General features: G+C 47.4%; 1 protein-coding gene across 5 annotated transcripts in view; it reads left to right on the forward strand.

Moving 5' to 3' along the window:
• Window positions 1-19,809, forward strand: part of ATP6V0A1 (ATPase H+ transporting V0 subunit a1) — a 59,357-nt gene that overhangs the window by 36,548 nt on the left and 3,000 nt on the right. For 3 of the 5 annotated variants that reach the window (XM_039256794.1, XM_039256797.1, XM_039256795.1), the window contains exons 15-21: window positions 3,069-3,187; window positions 3,873-4,089; window positions 4,661-4,768; window positions 9,382-9,489; window positions 10,457-10,474; window positions 15,070-15,187; window positions 15,485-15,656. In XM_039256794.1, coding sequence (XP_039112725.1) covers window positions 3,069-3,187; window positions 3,873-4,089; window positions 4,661-4,768; window positions 9,382-9,489; window positions 10,457-10,474; window positions 15,070-15,187; window positions 15,485-15,656 — 860 coding nt within the window. The remainder of the gene's footprint in view (window positions 1-3,068; window positions 3,188-3,872; window positions 4,090-4,660; window positions 4,769-9,381; window positions 9,490-10,456; window positions 10,475-15,069; window positions 15,188-15,484; window positions 15,657-19,809) is intronic. The other 2 variants (XM_039256796.1, XM_039256798.1) reach the window with 1 other exon arrangement.

Here is a 19,809-nt window from a genome sequence, read left to right on the forward strand (position 1 = left end):
TTGTCCAGAGTACTTCCAAACCGTAAGAGACCCAAGTGCCTTGGAGACCCAAATAATTTTTCTATACTGCTTGTTTCAGAGGCAGCTAATAATTTTGACCCTGGGATGATTGATTTTTCAAAACTCCTTTCCAGTTTATTTCTGTTTAACTTAGTTTAAAAGGTATTTTAACAAAGCAGAAATAGTCCTTTCCTATCGATTTTTAGATTTCTATTCTTATCTTTATATGCTTAAAAACCTTAACCCAGAATTAAAAAAAAAAATGCAAATAAAGTATAATCAAATCTTTTGTATTGTGTGCTTAAAACGGGGGTGGGAGGGATTTAAGAATGAACATCCAGAGGAAAAATACATCATTATGGGCCAGAAAGATCAAGGTTTCTTATTAAAAATGGGTATTAACTTGGCCTTTAGAAAATAATTCAGGGGTACCTGGGTGGCTCAGTTGGTTGTTAACCGTCCGACTTCAGCTCAGGTCATGATCTCCCAGTTCGTGGTTTCGAGGCCTGCATTGGGCTCTGTACTGACAGCCAGCTCAGAGCCTGGAGCCTGTTTCAGATTCTGTGTCTCCCTCTCTCTCTGACCCTCCCCTGCTCACACTGTCTCTCTCTCTCTCTCTCAGAAAAAAAAAAAATTTTTTTTAATATTTCAGATTGTTACAGGTGAGGAGAAGTGTGTGCAAAAGCATATAGGTGGGGAAATACAGAGTTATTTATTTTTACTATTTTAAAAAAATTTTTAAAAATTGTTTTTTAATGTTTTATTTATTTCCAAGAGAGAGAGAGAGAGAGAGACAGCGTGAGCAGGGGAGGATCAGAGAGAGAAGGAGACACAGAATCTGAAACAGGCTCCCAGGCTCTGAGCTAGCTGTCGGCACAGAGCCCGACACGGGGCTCGAACCCACAAACCGTGAAATCATGACCCGAGCCGAAGTTGGACACTCAACCGACTGAGCCACCCAGGCGCCCCTTATTTTTATTATTATGAAAGGAAATGTTACTGAAATACTTACTGTGGACCAAGCACTGGACTCTGCCCTTGGCAGATCTGATTTCCCCTCCAACAGTTCTTTTTTCTTATTCCAATTTTTTATTAAATTCTAGTTAGTTAACATACAGTGTGATAATAGTTTTAGGAGTAGAATTTAACGATTCATCACTTACATACAACACCCAGAGCTCACCCCGGTAAGTGCCCTCCTTAATACCCATTATCATCCAGCCCATCCCCCACCCACCTCCCTCCATCAGCCTTCAGTTCGTTCTCGGTCATTAAGAGGCTCTTACGGTTTGCTTCCCTCTCTCTTTTTTCTTCCCTTCCTATATGTTCATCTGTTTTGTTTCCTAAATGCTACATATCAGTGAAATCATATAGTATTTGTCTTTCTGACTAACTTTACTTAGCATAATACTCTCTGGTCCATCCACGTCATGGCAGGTGTCTGGCTTCTGTTGTTTTTGATGGCTCAGTAATACTCCATTATATATATGTGTGTGTGTGTGTGTGTATATACCACATCTTCTTTACCCATTCATCAGTCGACAGACACTTGGGCTCTTCCCTCATACAATTCTAACAGGGAAATACTGCTATGCCTATCATACAGAAAAGAAAACTAAGGCTTGGAGAAGGTCAAAAGCATTTCACATATCCATTTAACAAATATTTACTGAATCCTTGTCTGCAGGCATAGTGCTTGCTGGGGGAAACACAGGATTGTAAGATGTAGTTCCTGTCCTCAAGTAGCTTAGAGTCTAATAAAAATATTAGGTAACATTTATATAGTGTTCTGTAGTTAACAGAGTGTTCTGTTGTTGTTGATGTTGTTTTGCGTGCATCTCATTTGACACTTAAGGGTAGATGTTGAGTTTGACGTGCCTGTTGGATGCACAGATAAAGCATTCCTCAGGCAGTTGGAGCTGTAGAACTGAATTTCAGGGGACAGTAGGGCTGGAGAGAGAACCAGCCACAAGTTTTGAAGTTAGAAGTCACCGAGGATGAGCTCCTCGCAAGGAGGTCAGTTCAGAAAAAAATGCCAGGCCAGCTGGTGGAAGGTCTGGCTTATCAGGCTACTGAGTTTACACTTATTCCTAGAGAAGACCGTGGGGGCGCAAGGTGGGTTTGTGAGAAGGGAAGTGACTGCATCAGAGTCAGTGATTTAGGAAATGCAATCTGTTGGCCAAGTAGAGGCAGAGAACTGTGGAAAAATATTACAGATGTCCAGGCCCTAGGTGACAAAACTAAGGCAACTAATACTTAAAAATATATGGAATGTCAGCATCACAGGTACGTGATCAGAAAAACAGACTGGGGGAGCATCTACAAGATAAATGTTCCAACTTTTTCAAATATTTTGTAAGCAATGAAAAAGGGGAGCTGGAGGGAGAATGTATAGATGAGAGATTTAAGAGCTATGTCAGTGATCAATGTAGAGACCTGATCTGGACCCTACTTTTGAATAAATGAATTATTTTTTTTAAATCAGGGCAAAATCAGGGAATTTTAAATACTGACTCTATGTTTCATGATATTAAAGAATCATTGTTAATGTTATATTTTAAAAATGAATGCTTACCGAGAACCTGGGTGGCTCAGTCAGTTAAGCGTCCGACTTTGCTCAGGTCATAATCTCATGGTTTGTAAGTTCAAGCCCCACATTGGGCTCTGTGCTGATGGTGTGGAGCCTGCTTGGGATTCTGTCACTCCTTCTCTCTGCCCCTCCTCCACGTGTGTGTGTGTGCACACACACGCGCACTGTCTCTCAAAATTTTAAAAATTTTTTTAAAATTTTTTAATTATTTATTTTGAGAGCAAGAGACAGAGTGCCAGCAGGGGAGGGGCAGAGAGAGGGAGACATAGAATCTGAAGCAGGCTGCAGGCTCCGAGCTCTCAGCACAGAGCCAGATGAGGGGCTTGAACCCACGAGCAGTGAGATCGTGACCTGAGCTGAAGTTGGACACCCAACCAACCGAGCCACCCAGGAGCCCCTAAAAAATTTTTAAACATTGGTGCATAATAATGTCCCATTCATAACTCTTTGTAATACTTTTTGTTTCCTTGGGTTATAGATCTGGAACATTGCTACCAATAAACTGACCTTTCTCAACTCCTTTAAAATGAAGACGTCTGTTATCCTTGGCATCATCCACATGATGTTTGGAGTCAGCCTGAGCCTCTTCAACCATACGTGAGTTGCTGTGTTTCTGTCAGTGGAACACACATAGTTTAGATGATGCTTTCGCCAAAAGAAATCATGACATCTTTGGGGAAGGATTAATAACTCAGAACCCTATTTTGCATTAAAGAAGTGCTTTTATAAAAATCTCACATTCTTAAATGATGCTTAGTTAACATTAGTTCCTTAACAATTTACAATTGTAGTAAAGCTCTTTGAGAAAACTATGTCATTTTCATCAAAATGAGTGAGGTATTTTTTCTCTTGATGTGTAATCACATAAAATTATAAACTGTGCTCCAGGAAGGTACTATATGTCCCAGTCTCTTTGATGGGAAAAAATTGGTGGGAGTGGTACCGGAACTGTCCAAGGTCCAAAAGTTTAGAAGTCACCGTTAATCCTGCTGGCGTCTGTTGCCTTCAGTGCATCTGGCTGTTGCTTCTTAAAGTGATAAAGAGAGAATTGAGGGAACTGTAGGTAGGAAATCTAGTGAGTCCTCCATTCGGTCTAGGGGTGACCCTGGGTCTGTTCACTGTTTTGTTTTGGTTTTAATTTTTAATTTGTTTCTAAAGTAAGCTCTACATCCAGTGTGAAACTTGAACGCACGACCTTGAGATCAAGAGTCTGAGCTCCGACTGAGCCAGCCAGGCGCCCCTGGGTCTGTTCACCTTTAACATTTTTTTTCTCTCTTTTTAGCTATTTCAAGAAGCCCCTGAATATCTATTTTGGATTTATTCCTGAAATAATCTTCATGACCTCTTTGTTTGGCTACTTGGTTATCCTTATATTTTACAAGTGGACAGCCTATGATGCTCATACATCTGAGAAAGCACCAAGCCTTCTGATCCATTTCATAAACATGTTTCTCTTTTCCTACGGTGACTCTAGTAATTCGATGCTGTATTCTGGACAGGTGCGTCAACCCAGAGGTAGACTGGCTTAGGTTGTTACCATTATGTGGTTACCCTGGTCAGGAAGCCAGATATTTTTTTCTTTTCTTCTCTTTTCCTTTCTTTTCTTTTTTAATGTTTATTTATTTTTTAGAGAGAGAGCATGTGTGCACAAGTGGGGGAGGTACTGAGAGAGAGGGACAGAGGATCGAAGTGGGCTCTGTGCCGACGTCAGAGAGCCTGATGCAGGGCTGGATCTCACAAACTGTGAGATCATAACCTGAGTCAAAGTGGGACACTCAACTGACTGAGCCACCCGGGTGCTCCAGGAAGCCAGATATCTGAAAAAGCCTTTAAAAATTTCTTTCTGTGGTGTTGGTGTTCAGCCCATACCTTCAGACCTAAATTCAGCCCATCCTCCTTAGCATCCTATCAGACATTCGTGGGGTTGGCCACAATATCTGCTAATTAGTTTGAGAAACTGGATGGTATCATTTGTAAATCAATAAGAAAATGCTGTTTTGGGAGAAATGTGTGCTGGAGTTGGAAACTTCGTGTTTGATTAACGTGATGTGCCTTGTCCTTACTTTGTAGAAAGGAATTCAGTGTTTCCTGGTGGTGGTTGCGCTACTGTGTGTACCTTGGATGCTACTATTTAAACCACTGGTCCTTCGCCATCAGTATTTGAGGAGGAAGCATTTGGTGGGTGTATTTTTGTTGCTGAAAGATACTAGATTTTTTCCCCCTTGAGATCAAGGCAATTCCTCATCAGATATAACGAATTGTGCATAAGTCTGTACCCTCTGAAAATGTTCTTGTGTCATATCCCAGCATGTACACTGGACCTGATGATAAAAAACCTTTTTTTAAACCCATGTATTTGCTGCTCAAGCATCTGGATTCAGCTTTGAGTAGCTTAGGTACAGGCAACAAGTCATAAGTTTTTACTTTTCCTGGTCATGCTTTTTTCATGCTGTGCTCAGCAAAATCCAGGTCTGGGCCTGTGTGGATGCAGCCTCAGCCAGATCAGGGCCACAAGAGCTGCAGGTGGGCGAACCCACGCATGTGGTTTGCCTGGGCAGCCACAGGGCTGACGCAGAGACATTTTTGTTTAAAATGAGACGATGACACTTTCACCAACCGAGACATCTGGGAAAAAGATTTTGTTTAAAGTGCATTGATTTTTTTTTTTTTAATGCAGCACATAAACTTGTGTTTACTTAATGTACATGTGCTTATGCATTCTACACACACACACACACACACACACACACACTTGCCAAATTTTCATTTCTGTCAATGCAATAATGATGACTTATTACACTGCCTAGTAAAACCCAAAAGACCTTATTGCATGACTCTCATACGCTGTTAGATTATTATTCCTGTTGGAGAGCAGCTGAGTTACAAGACCCTCCTTCTCCCTTTTCTGACCATCTTCATCCTTCCATGTACCCTCCATTCGTCTCCCCCCTCCCTCCCTCCCTCTTTTGTTTCTTCCTCCCTTCCTCTTCTCTTCCATTCACTATCAGGAAGGGCAGCCTGTGGAGGCCCCAGTCAGCCCAACCCCGAGCCAGCAGGGATTAGAGGCAGCAGCGGCTGCAACAGTGAGTGAATTAAAACTGACAAATCATCACATTTTGTGTAAAGAGGCGGCAAACAGTGCAGCAGAACTCTTTTCAATTATATTGAGAGCGTGGGACATGCGTGCTCTTGGGAAGTACGTCCTTTTAACGCATTGAGACAATGATAGAAAAGACTTCTACCTCTTATGAGTAGATTCTGATATCATCTTTATCATTGGTCACTAAGTTTCTATTCAGATTTGTAAGTACAGTCATGTCTGTGGAAGGAAAGTGGCTGTTGTACCCCACTCAGAATCCCATCGTCTTAATCCAAGATGGCAGCTCTTGGACTCATCCATTTTCATGTCTGTATTTTGTTACCATGTATTAGATGATTTTTCTGCATGGAGCAAGAACATTTCTGTGATCCTGGAATTATCTCCCTGCTCTTTCAACTTCTGCTTTGGAGTGGTGCTTGGACATTTGATCCATTTTAGCTTTGACTTTCTCTCCTGCCAGTGGGAGCTTATGCATGTCTACTTTTTTGTGAGAGACTCAGAAGCCCTCATGTCCTCAGCTGTTCCATTGTGACCTCCACTCTGCTGTGTGTCTCGTGTATCTTCTGCCTCTGGCACAACAACCAAAATCATCTGTTTCAATTTTCCTTCTTCAAATACAAACTTATGATTCAGCAACAGCACTTTGAATGTTAAGTATTTCAGTATTTGTCCTGAAAAACATCTCTTAACCAAACCGTTTTAAGTGTTAATATCAACTTAACCCAATCTATTCTAGGTAATCAGTAAGATTCTAAAAATCTCACCAGCAGTAATCATACATGTAGTATTATGATCTAGCGGCATCATACTCCTTTACAAGAAAATGAAATATTTAGATGGATACCTCTTTCCTTCATTAGGTGTTTCTGATCATTTTAAACCTAGAAGACTGCTGTAATCCTCCTAAAACTAATCTAAAAGGGCTGATATTTTGGATCAGAAGATAGTTTAATGTTACTGTTTAAAATTACTTTCAAACGGATTTACTCTCTCCTTTCCTTTGAGAAATTTTTTAAATTCACAAACCACATACTATCTACATATTGACTTTCTTTCCATTTGCTCTTCCTTCTGTTAGCCTTAGCATATTTAAGACGTGCTTCTGATGCATCAGTTTTGGTGCTTTTAATTCTGTTCTCTTCTCCGATATTGTCCAAGTGAAACGTCCCCTGTCTGGAAACCTACACATCCATAGAGTCTTCTTAGCCCACTGGTTCTTCAGCGAAACATCTGGTTCTATAGAGTCGCCTGAAAGCTTCCAGATGATCATTTCACAACAAGGGCTGTGGATTCTTGACCATAAGGGCTGAGGATACAATCACTGATCTGTGTTTGTTCTGTTCTTTGTCCGTAAGCAGTGTATCATGGTTTAATGTTTTCTTTTTTCTGCTGACATGTATGTCTCATCCCCCCCTTCGCGTAACTTTCACGTCCTGTGTCCTGAAGGAACAATTGCTAGTGTCTGGGGGGTTTACCCTGTCTGCCCCTCACTCTATCTGCTGGTTGGAGAAAAGCTTCAGAAATGACCTTCTGCTTTAAGAATTTTAAAGCCTGAAGCCTGCCTCAACCCTGCAACTCCTGCCAGGGAATGTTGGGGTCCTCTCCCGTCACCAGTGCCCTTGTTCTACTTCCAGTCCACTGCCGAGGGCTGTCACATGTGGTGTTCACATGACCTGGAAGTGCCCAGGGTCTCGGTGCTTCCCGAATCTGAGTACACATCAGAATCACCTGGTAACCTTTAAATTTGCTTCTTAGAGTATTAAAACAGAAGAAGCAGAAAAAGTAATACAGTCCACAGTTCCATGACCCAGACAATCCTCTACTGACATTAAAAAGCAAAACTAAAGTAATAGGTTAGAAAAGGCATATAGTACTAAAAGAGAAAGTGCCCCTGTCCCCGGACCCCTTCTCCTACTCACAGGCAGGGGAATTTCGCTTCCAGTTTTTTTCTGAATATATCAGCATATTGCTATCATCTATTGGTATAAATATGTATATGTGTTTGTATATGTATATGTATACAGCTTTAAAACATACTAGGAATTGTGTTTTAAACTGTAGCACTCTTTTGCCCCTTGATTTATTAAGTTTAAAAATTTTTTAGTGTATCCTGGGAGATTGTTTCACTCTTTTTAATAGTTGTCTAATATTCCCTAGAACATTCTGTTGGATATGCTACGATTGTATAATCACTGTCATTGATGGATGTGTTGGTTTTTCCCAGTTCTTTGCTAGTATAAATACAAATGCAGGGAGCATCCTTGTCCAGGTACCTTGATAAAATTTCATAAACATAGATGTTCCCAGCAGTGGGAGTCTCAAAAGGGTACTTGCGGGGGTTTTTTGTGCTTGCATTTTCAATTTTGATAGACAACAAAAGTGCTTTTACAGCTTGTGTGTCGAGAAACATTTTTTAAATATAGATTTTCTGGGCCCCACCCCAGATCTACTAACTGTACTATATCCGGGGGTGGTATTTGAGAATCTCTGTTTAATTTCAAGGTGATTCTGATGCAGCTGGTTCTCTGGCCAGCACAGGAGAACCCCTACTTCAAGGAGAGAGAGAATTTGCCCAGACCCTGAGTTCTAGTGGTCAGTCATCTGTGGTAAAAGGTGCACACCGATAGGTGAAGCTGCGAGTGGGGACGTCAGGGCAGTTGAGCAAACCTGTTGGCACATTGTGCTGCTGCCCAGAAGGCTAATTTGCAGGAGAAAAGTTCTTGAACTCTTGCCTCGTTTGGGCTCCCTGATCAGAAACCATAAGCAGTGGGCCTAGTGGCTGTTTCTTTAGCCCCCGTTCGCTCTGGCAAGTTAGCGCTCATTGGTATTTGTCTGACTTAACCTCAGTTCTGCCCGGTTTTGTCCTCAAAGAGTCCTTTTGCTTCAATAAGCCCGAGCTTTTCCAAGTCAAGTTGACTTAGAAATTCTGTTTCTGGAGAGCCCGCTGAAGGCTATGCCTGGGAAACGAGAAGAAGCAAACACCCAGTCGGCATGTGCCCACATGCCTGTAAGAGAGTTGTTTTAACACTCCAGAATCCTCCATTGAAGGAAAGGGGCCTTTTTCATTTCTTTTTTCTTTTTTCTTTTTTTTTTTTTTTGACTCCATATTCTCTAGCCAAAAGCTGATGTCCATTGAGCTTTTCTCCCTTCCCTGATCTAGGAAGTCCTTTGCTTCTGGGCAGAGACCCAGTACGCTTCTGGGAGAAGTTGCTGGAACTCTTGGGTTCCAGTTGAAAGCTTATCAGACCAGGTTACAGTCACCATGTCATTTGGCTCCGCTCCCTCTTAGAAAGTCTGATCTTTAGTTGTAGAAAAACTTAGGCCACTGGCAGCTTTACAGATAGAACTACACTCATTGTAAGAGTCCATTCATGTTAAGCTTTTCATTCACGCAGTCATCTCAGTCAGTGTTGACGAAGGCCAGGTTTGGTGTGTCTTGGGGCAGCAGGCTGCCTGTTTCCTCTGATCACAGTGAGGTGGTAAATGTAGCGGGGACTGGGGCCGGGGTGGTGGTGGTCGGGGTGGGAACGGTGATTTGTTTTTACTTGGCTGTTGCATCAGCGGGTTTTGATTTTGTTGTTAGAATATATGCTTTTCTGAGGTTTGTATATACTAACCATCGCCCTTCCCCACTCACAGAATGTCACGTTAAAGCCCAGGCAAATTCTACTCTTTCTGTTCATCTGTGTAGGGAACTCTCAACTTTGGTGGGATCAGGGTGGGCAACGGACCGACAGAGGAGGATGCTGAGATTATTCAGCATGACCAGCTCTCCACCCATTCAGAGGACGCAGAAGAGGTAAGATCCAGTGGCATGGGCTTCCTCGCCTTCTACTGTGGGTCAGCCCCAGGCTCAAGTGTATAGGTCGCCTCCCTCCACTCTTGGAAAATGAAAATACCAATACTAATGATCAGCCTGCCTTCGGGGCCTCTTAGGGCACCACACCTTTTTCTGGTGGCGGCCCTGCTCCGAGCTCCAGGTGTCACCGGCAGCTCCCATAGCAATTTTGCTTCCGGATTCGAACTTGAACTCCAAGTTGCCTGCAGTATTCTGCGCGCAAATCTCGGTTATTAACTGTGCTCCCGGGGACCGAGGGCAGCGGAGGCCCCGGCTTCCAGCTCTTATTACCAGAAACACAGCCCCCATAGGGCATCCCTTGCCCCGTCCAGAAATGGCTCCAGTTGGAACTGTAATCGCTGGTCCTATAAAGTCTTGTCCCGCCAGTTTGCTCTCTGTGGCAGATATATTATTGGAGGTTTTGAAAATGTTACCTGCTTTTTACAGGGAGGGTGAAAAGCAGTAAGGTCACATTAGACTTTTCCTTACACCACCACCTCTAAGCTGCTTTTTAAAATCTAGTCTCCTTGCCTTGACCCCTCATGCCACAGAACCTGTGAACTGAACTTTGGAATGTCATCTATTTATTATATTCTCTTTTTTTTCCTTATTGTGTTCTTTTTAAAGCAAATAGAATAGGAGTGGAGGACCCAGGTGACTGAACTTTTCAGTCTAACCACTTCCCCTGTGTGTATGACGTTTGTAAAAAGAAATTGCAAGGGTTGGGGTGCCTTTAAAAACAATACGTATCTTCATGCTCTAAGCCCTGCTGGTTTCGCTCTCTGTATGCTGAGCATGCCCGCCTCCAGCACGTTAGACCCATTTAACGTTAACGATCTTCCCCGAGAAACAGTCCATAACCTTGTGCTCGTGACTTGTGACCTTGTGTGGCATGGCTTCCCACTAAGTGTAAATTTGTGTTTTCAAGCCTACCGAGGACGAAGTGGTAAGAAATAAGCTGGCTTTGCCTTCATGTTTATCTGGGGCTTCTCTTCCCATCCTTGTGATCACTCTGCTGACCCTGCCGCAACCCGGGGCCACACGTGACACCTGTGCATCCTGCGTCTCACTGGCCATTTCTAACCAGTTCGTGCACCTGTGTTCTCAAAAAGTCCATCTCCATTAACTGCATCTCATGTCGGTCACCTGTCTTTGTTTCATTGACTTTGCTGATCTAATACCTCTGAGAATGGCTTTGAAAGGAGCTACAAGTAATGTCTGCATTGGCATTCTTGAAGTGGCCCCCTTGGGGGTCAAATCCCATTGGTCTTTGCCTTCCTCTCCTGTGATGTTATGTATGGTATGGTCGCTCTGCCGCTGGGAGTAGCTGTTTCCTCCTTGCTGCTCTGAGAGCTTGTGAGTAAAGCTCACCCTTCCTCCCTGTCTGAGATGCAGCCAACCTCTTCCTACTGTCCTCATCAGCTTGATGGTACTTGAAGTGAGAATTGCTAGACCCTCGCTTGGGGTCGGTTGTACCTCCCTGTGACCCAGCTGGGAGATAGGCAGCTTTCAAAAGGAGGCTTTGCTTCTCCGATACATCCCAGAAAAAACAACCCCAACTGCGTGAAAGGAGTTCATATTAATATCAGAGAATAGAAACAAAGCAGGCTATTCAGGCCACATTTGGAGTAGAAGGGCCTTTGAGCTCAACAGTGATTCATTTAGCAATACACACATTTTAAATTGGGTTTTTTAAAGGCCTTGCTGCACTGTTTGCATCTTCCCCCAAAACTTTTCTCTAAAATATCTGGACCCATGAGCCCTCCCCTTTCCTGGCTCTCCTGGTCCTCTCTTAAAGGGCGGTAGGATGGGAATGGGAAAACCTTTGCTGACCCTGTGAAAACAACGGGCAGCGCTCGGTCTTCCTGAAGGCCGGAGAGCCTCTTCTGCAGCCTGCAGGAGCCTCGGGTTCACCTGGACTACTCGTGTGCACAGGGCCAGTGGTGGGGCTGCCCGGGCTGCCGGCAGGGAGTGTGTTCCGTGGTAGTGAGGAGCCCTGCCCTCTCCCAGTAGCACGACCTCCAGCAATACTGCTCTTCCTAAGTGTCTTCCTAGTTGAGCACCCACTACCATGGTCATTGCCAGAACAGTCGTCATTTGTAGCCATGCCCCAGGGGCGATGGACATCCACGCTGGCTGGACTGTGATTCAGCCTCCTGAGTCTCTGGCCCCCTAGCTCCCTCAGGGGTTCAGCTTCCCCTGGCTTCCTAAATAATGATGACATCTTATCAGGCACATGGGCAGTGTAGTTCTCCACAGCCAGATTTAGATAGAGTTAGAATTATCTAAAGATTTCAAACCTTTTTTTTTTTTCATCCCAGCCTGGAAGTTCTTCTAGAGCTTCCCCTTTTTGCTTGGCTGTGGAAACCCATCTGCCCCATGCAGGCCATTATTCCAGCCGGCTAAAAGCAGCAGTCCCTTTCCCTGGGAAGCCCTCAGTCCAGTTGCAAACCAGAGCCAGGCCAGTTGAGTCTCTGGGAAATCTTTAAAGGCTGTAACCAGTCAGCAAAGGTCAGTGGCCCCTCTCCCTACTGTGTCATCTCACCAGATGTATTCATCCCACCCATCCACCCACCCATCTATCCGTTCATTCATCCTACCCACCCATCCATCCATTCTTTTATCCTATCCATTCATTTATTCACCCGCTATGTGCCAATCACTCTGTTTGGTACTACAAAAACTGCGAGAAGAAAAACAGTCCTTGCCTTCAAGGAACTCCCAGACAAATTGAGGAAACAGTCTGGGTGACAGGTGGTGTGACTAAGGTGTGCCCAGGATGCTGTGGGAACACAGAAAGAGGGCACCTGACAAGCGCTGGGGTGGGGGTGGAGAAGAGGAGACCAGGAAATGATTCCCTAAGGAAATTGTTGCTAAGCTTAGTCTGGTCAAGCAGGAGCCCCGGGGTGGGGGGTGGGGGGGGGGAAGCAGACCCATCAGTGTGTGTAGTTATCTTAAAGACACAGGCCCATGGGTCCGTCACATTTTGGGGATAGGCAAGAACATAACTTGGCTGGAGCTCAGAGCCAGGAGTCGGAGACCAGTGAGAGGTGAGCCTGGAGGTGGCAGAAACAAGCCACAGTAGAGTGGATAACAAGGAGCCATCAGGGGACGGGGAAGCTGGACGTGCCACAGCAGATGTACATTGCTGAAATGCTCCAGTGGGGGTGTCATGGGAGTTAGTGGATTGGGGAGGGGTCACCGTCTGGAGCCATGGAGACCAGCTAGTCTAATAGGAGTCACGAAACAGTTGGGAAGCCCCCAGTGAAGTGAGGTGTTTGCAGGGAGTTGGAAAGGGAGGGACCGATAACGAGATTAAGGAAGAGCTACAGGTCCCACGGCCTTAATGTCTGTTGGCAGTGAGAGTGAGTGAGGATTCAGGTGCCTGCGGCCCTAGTGGTAACCCTCCGTCAAACATGGGGCGCGGAGTAGAAGCAAGTCTTGGTGGGGTCAGAGAAGGGCAGTTAGTCTGGGTGGCACTGCATTGGAAGTCCCCATGGTGCACTAGGAAGAGATGTGGCACGGCCAGTTGGAAATAGGCAACACGGAGATGAAGGCGTCCATCTTGGAGTCCCTCCTAGGGATGCCCGTCGAAGCCCTGAGTGGCAGTGCTGCAGGAAAGGTGTAAGAGCTGAGGCTGACCCTCCAGCATTTAGGGAAGAACCAAGATGGGCCAAGAAGAACCAAGAAACGCCTGGGCGGCGGGGGGGGGAGGAACTGAGGGGAGGAGAGTGTCTCGAGGGAGGACGAAAAGGCGACAGTGGCAGAGACCGCAGAGGTTGAGTCAGGACACAGGTCTGTTAGACCTCCAACCGGGAGGCAAGGGAGAGGGCGCCAGGAAGGTCAGGTGTGCGGGGCAGAGAGGGTGGAGGGCAGGGTGCAGGAGGGGAGTAGTGGGTGGGCCGTGCCAGTGGGGTGTAGACAGGGAGTCTGTAGTGATCCCTCCTCAGTCACCGCCGACCCCTGAGGAGGCAGTGACAGGCTCCTGAGTGTCTGGCTGCATTTCTCACTGAATCCTCACTTCACCATCATTGCCCCTCATTGTATAGAAATGAAAACTTGCCCAAGGTCTAAAAGAGAGGCTCTCTCCTTGTTCTCCATTCTTGTGGGCAGAGCTCCGGGGAGAGTAAAACTGCTGACAGGCGGCTGGCTCTAAGGAAGCCTGACAGCGCCTACTTTCATAGAGCTCTTAGGAGCAGAGACCAGTGCTTTTCTTCCTCTGAGCATGGGCTCCGGGTGACAGCCAGCAGTGGTAGGAAAGAGCTCTTAGTGGCATTGCTAGGATTGCCCTCGTTTTCAGAGTAACTAGGAGGTTTGAAGAACCTATTGCAGAAGAAAAGCTCAGAAATACTCAGTATAGATGGTCAGAGGTGAGGGAAACCGAGGCAGTCCCCAAAGGTGGCGTGTTGGAGACAGCCCCTCTCCCCACTGGCTGCACCCTTGAGGCCTGCGCTGTTAGCGCTTTACCAGCCAGCTCCTCCTCTTGTCCTGCAGTTTCCCAAGATGTTTCTGGTGTCCTTTGGGAGTGGGGTCATGTGAGTCTTGAAAGAATCTGGTGAAAAATAAACTCTGACCTGAAGGCAAGGGGAGGCCCTACGCTTCTGGGGTTCTGGGCGGGGCTGTGGGAGGAGCATGGCAAGGGCCCGCCTCCTGCTCTCTGGCCGATGGATGGCTCCACTGGCCAAGGGAGAGGCCTGGAAATATGCCTGGTGCTTCTAGAGCATACCAGTAATTTTTCCCTGGCTGTGCTTGGAGCGGGCCTACAAATGAACTCCTGAAAGCTTGCTCCAGCCCTACCCCTTTACTCTGGAAACAATTTTTGATGTTGAAAGGAAGGCTGGGAGAAAGGGAGCGTGAGAAGAACAGAAACAAAAAACACAATAAACGTTCTGTCTGGTCTGAGTCAACTGTAGGATTTTGTAAAACTTGTGCCAGAATTTTCCTGTGTCATCTTTTCAGAAGCACAAAAGAAAAAGGAGGTTATCTTGCTCCCAACAAATGATAAGAATAAAAAGTGAAGTGGCTGTGGGGGCTTAGTCCTGCCTCGGCAGCTCCCGGCCTGAGAGCCCATCGCCTAAAGCATAGCCTGGGAAGAGGCCGTCCTGCTCGCACGGCTGTTAGGATAAGCACTTCACTCGGGCACCATAAAGAGGAAGCAGCTGGAGCAGGGCTGGAGCAGGGCCGGAAGCGTCCTAGGTCCAGACAGTCCATTTCCCTGCGTGCTCTTAACTCGGCCTACATTCCACTCTGGAGCTTACAGCCTAGCAAGGAGAAAAAACAAATGAGTTGAAAAGAATCTTGTTAAGATGCAGGCCATTGAAATGTAGCATATTAAGGGAAATGGGGCACCCAGCTGGGGGGCTAAGCCAGACAGGATTCCTGGGGACACCATGAAAACACCACCTGAATTCAATGCTGGGAATTCTTGGCTCATGTAGCTTTTAGTGCTGGGGCCCAGGCCCAAAGTGCCAAGTGGCCACAACACCTTCTGCACATCCCCTCCCAGCCTTACATCCTCTCTCCGGTTTTCTCCCACGACAGTTTGACTTTGGGGACACCATGGTCCACCAGGCCATCCACACCATCGAGTACTGCCTGGGCTGCATCTCCAATACCGCCTCTTACTTGCGGCTCTGGGCCCTCAGCCTCGCTCATGCACGTGAGTGTGTTTCTCTCAGGTTGAAAATTAGGTTTTCCCCTTCTCTGGGCACTCTCTCGGATGTGGAGCTTAAATAGAGTTGAAATAAAGGTGCAGACTCCTGAGTCCCAGGAGAAAGATGTCCAGATGAGAGGACCAGCTTTTTTGCCAGATTAGCTGTGCACCGTGGTCCCACCAAGGTTGCGGGAAGCCGTGGGGCTGCAGACACTTCAGGTGAGGGAGGGTGGAGCAAATGGCAAGGCCCACAGCACCTCTTGCCAAACTGAACCGGATGTCCTGTCTCTCTGCATTCCCCAGAGCTGTCTGAGGTGCTTTGGACCATGGTGATCCACATCGGCCTCAGCGTGAAGAGCTTGGCCGGAGGTTTTGCGCTGTTCTTCATTTTCGCTGCCTTTGCCACCCTGACCGTGGCCATCCTCCTGATCATGGAGGGCCTCTCGGCCTTCCTCCACGCACTGCGGTTACACTGGTGAGGAGCAGCGAGTTCGGGGGTGGGGACGCGTCCTTAGCTACCCTGAGGGCGGCTTTACTCTTGTGCAGAATCCAGAGACACTCGGAAGTGTCTGCTCTCATTCACGTCCTTATGCCCAATGACCTATGTTAGGAGTGAGCATCAGGAAGTGTCCACAGAAAAGCACAGCTCACTTTTCAGAGCCCCCGAGGGAAATTCTCTGGTGGGTGTTAGATTCCTTCTCCCTGCCTTTGCTATTCTTCGTTGCTCTTGAGTATGGCTTACAAGACCTGCTGAGGTTGTTGGTTTGGTTGGGGTTGGGTTTTTGCGGTTGTTTTTTTTTTAATTTCCCTGCTCTGGCATAAACTTTCTCCTGTCTTCAGAGTGATGGAATAGATTCACGGTCCAGGAAAGTGCTAGAGCACATTATACCCCAGTTTTGTCCCCTGTGTTCTGTCATTGCGCCAGTGTCTTTGGGGTGGTCCCCTACGGCCAGGGGGATTCCTGGTTCCATAGTGTGGACTCAGTTCACTAAAGCAGCCACTTAACAAGGGCAGGCTTTGTTCACTTTCTTTAATGTAGTTTGTGGCTCTTAATGGCTCTGCGTGAAAAGAGCCAGCTCAGCCCCAGGGAGTGGGAGAGCTGGGGTCTTAGTCCAGGCAGTGATCCTGTGACCTCAAGGTAGTGTTACCAGATTTAGTGAATAAAATTCTGGGATACGCAGTTAAATTTGAATTTCAGATACACAATGAATTTGCATTGGGACATGGATATGAGACATACTCATACTAAAAACTAGGCATCTAGTACTCTCTCTGGAGTCCCTACTTAAAGTTCTGGAAGCTCTGGGCCCTCTCCCTAGAGAAGCACCTCTCACAGTAGTTTTACCCATTTGGCGGGGGAGTCACAAACTCACTGAGCCTACATTAGAAACCCATAGACTAGACAGCCTGTGGTGCTAATGATCTCAAACAGAGAGGGTGTGGAATGTCTCTTTACATCAGCTTTCTACACCTGAACCCAAGGATCGTCTTCCCCACTCCCCTTTACGTTGATTTTTCTCCTGACTTGGTTATGCTGAGCCCCCTCAAAGATTCTTCTGTCTGCTGTTCTAAATGACAGAGTGGACTGTGAGGCATGTAAGGGCAGGCCGGGGCTGGGACTTACTCTTCCCTCAAAAGCTCCTTTTAAAGAGCCTGTCCTGCTGTGTCGGTCAATATTCTTTCCCTGGCTGGCATCCCTCCTCCCCGCCGCCCTCCTCCCCACCCAGCTGTTGTTTATTTACTTGTCCAGCCAGGAGGCTAGGAGTGCCGCATGGCTCAGGCTGCTGGCACGCCACCCCTTCTCGGCTTATCAGCGCTCTCTCTCCCCAGCACACTTCCTCAGCCGCTCGGTATGAGGGAATGTCTGTGTAGCCGGCCTGCGGTGACTCACTGTTTCTTCCTTCCTTTCCGGCCACTTCTCTGTCTCCTGAGCCCCGGGCTGGAGGGCCGGTTACTACCCCACCTGAATTCCAGCCCAAGTGGGGAGCCTGTTGCCTCCTCCCTGGGCGGGCGGGGGAGCAGTCACGGTTCTGACCCAGCACCGTCAAAGCAGTGAGCCGGGCATACCACGGTGTGAGGAAGGTCAGCTGGGCTTGGGCCTGCTTTCCAGAGTGAGCTGAGGCAGCTTGGAAGGTCATGTTTTGTTGCCAGAAGGATTATTTCTTCCTCGGGCTCACCTGTGGCCTTCAGGTGATGGTGTTTTCCCTTGTCCTCATGAATGAGCCCAAGGACCTGAGGAGTGATGAGAGAGCAGGCTTCATTCAGAATTAAGTGCCACTGGGTTTGAATTCCAGTTCTGCTGGCACTGGCTGGGTGACCCTGAGGAGAGCACTCACCTCCCTGAACCTCACATTTCCTCATGTGCAGAGAAGAGAGTATCCGTGTGCCATGGTCACCATGATAATCATGAAATTAATGCACATACCAAGCGACTGTCACTGTGCCCAGACACATCATAAACTGGTGTTCAAGTGCAGGTCACAGCCACCCTGCTTAAAAGTGGGCTGCCCTGTGGAGAGGGCATCTTGGCCGTGGTCCCTTGTGAAGAAACTGCTTTAAGTCTGTTTAGAGAGAGGGGCCACCCCAGGGTGAAACACATCCGAATGCCTGTAGTTTTCAAGAACAGGCTCATCAACACACTTGTGGGCTTGTTTGCGTAGTGGAAGGATCTCATAGAGGAGGAAAAAGACCAAACAGCAAACCTCCTTTGTAAGGCTTTCAGAATCCCGTGTTGGAGGCTTGTTTGGAGAATCTCCCGAAGTAAAAGGGGGTGAATGAACCAAGTGCTCGTGCTCCCCCTTCTGGCCGAATGTGGATGTGCCGCGAGGGTTTCCGGGGCATCTCGTCCTCCAAGGCTGCAGGAATTCTGAGTTGTGGCCATCTTGTGAGGCTGGGGACAGCTGGTCCTGCTGAAAATGGCCGCAGGGACATCACTGCTGTTTTTCCTGGTGTCCAACCTGGGCATCTTCAAACCTGTCACTTTACCCCTGGTTGTCAGCTGGGGTTTCCTGATTCTGATGTAAGGGCTACCCATTTTACAGGTTTGGAAGTCTTCAGTGGGGACAAGAAAAACAACATCCGCTTTGGTAACAAACATTAATCACTAGTCTGAGATTCGTGTAGGGTCCTAAGAAGGTGGGTGATGTATTTGAAAACATTAGTGAACAGGTCACTGTACCAACCTAATTCGGTTGCCTCCCTGCACTACGCATCTGGTTTTGTGTGTTGTAATTAGCTGTTTCTTCTTTCTCAGAAAAGGCAAAGGCAAGGGAGTATGATTTGTAGTTGCAACCGTGCACACCAAACTGACTTTAGTAGAAAGACCGTTGCCCTGTGGCCCACCTTCAGGAACCTAATCCCTTCTTGTCTAGCAAATTCCACATACATACAGATGTGCACACTTGCACACTCTCAGATTGGTTGCAGGCCAAAGGCAAATGGGGAGCAAGTTGCTGTAGGAGCGTAGTGGCTCCACAGCAGGACACCGGGGACGCGGCGGGAGTGGCCGGCCCAGGAGAAGCAGGACCGCCTGAAGCATGGTACCTGGCTGCCACTATTGCCCTGACATTTGGGCCATCAGACAGATGTGCGCGCCAGGTCCCGGACTGCTCAGAGAGTGGCAGAAAGGGCCAGCAAAGCAGCTCGGCCCAGAATCCCCTTTCTAAAACTGCTTCTTTTCAGCCACAACCCCACCAGGGAGAGGGAGGAGGCCCGGGACTCCTTCCCCCTTCCCTCACTCAAGGAAACAAGGTTTCCTGTTACGTGGCAGGAATGAGCACTCTGTGGACTCCCATGTACCCTTCTGGGTCACTGGGTGGCCTTTGCCAGGTCCTGGAGCTGAAAGGGGTGACGCAGAAACCCATCCGGCTTCCTGAGTCCCTCCTCACAACTGTGGGAGTCTAGAGGTACGTTTCAGTGACTTGGGGCCCTGGAGGCTCCCTGAGTAGTGTAGCAGGCCCCCAAAATAGGAGGGACTTGCAGGACAGCCAGCAGGGCCCTGTGGGCCCCAGCACAAAGAACTTCATGTTTGTACTTTCTCAGGAAGCACACATTTCCCTGGTTGGGAGGGAGAGGAGGGCAGGGAGCCCGATAGGGAGATTGCTTTCCAGCTTTGTTCTGGGAGGATGGGGTGAGCGAGGCTGAGCAGGGAGGTGAAGTCAGGCTGACCCAGAGATGCCCAGATGGCCCTGGACACGTATCCCCCTTCCTTCCCACTGGGCCTCATGGGTAGATGAGGCACGCAGAGGAATGCCAAGAGAAGGATGGTGATCCCGTGGGCATCTGAAAATTTCTGAAGCTTCTACTTCATTCGTCCAGTTTGGAATTTGAATTGTGTGTGTGACTAGCCAGCCAGGGGGCCAGAGTCCCAGGCTCCTTGCAGACCCTAAGGTGACTTGCCCACCATCTGGCTACATATCGTTGAATGCAAACGGGATGTGAGTCTGTTTTTAGCTGTTCAGAAATGCCCTTGCCATAGGCAAACAGCCTACCTGGCACGAATCATTTGAAGCCGAAGCAATGAGGCACAACAGCAGCGGGTGGGAAGCAGGAACCGACCCAATTCCCACAACAGAGGCCTGAGTAGCTGTAGCTTGTAGGACTTCTCCGGGTGTTGGGATCTGGGGATG

This window comes from Hyaena hyaena, unplaced genomic scaffold (genome assembly GCF_003009895.1).
Source record: "Hyaena hyaena isolate Hyena2069 unplaced genomic scaffold, ASM300989v1 scaffold_589, whole genome shotgun sequence".
NCBI classification, from domain to species: Eukaryota; Metazoa; Chordata; class Mammalia; order Carnivora; family Hyaenidae; genus Hyaena; species Hyaena hyaena.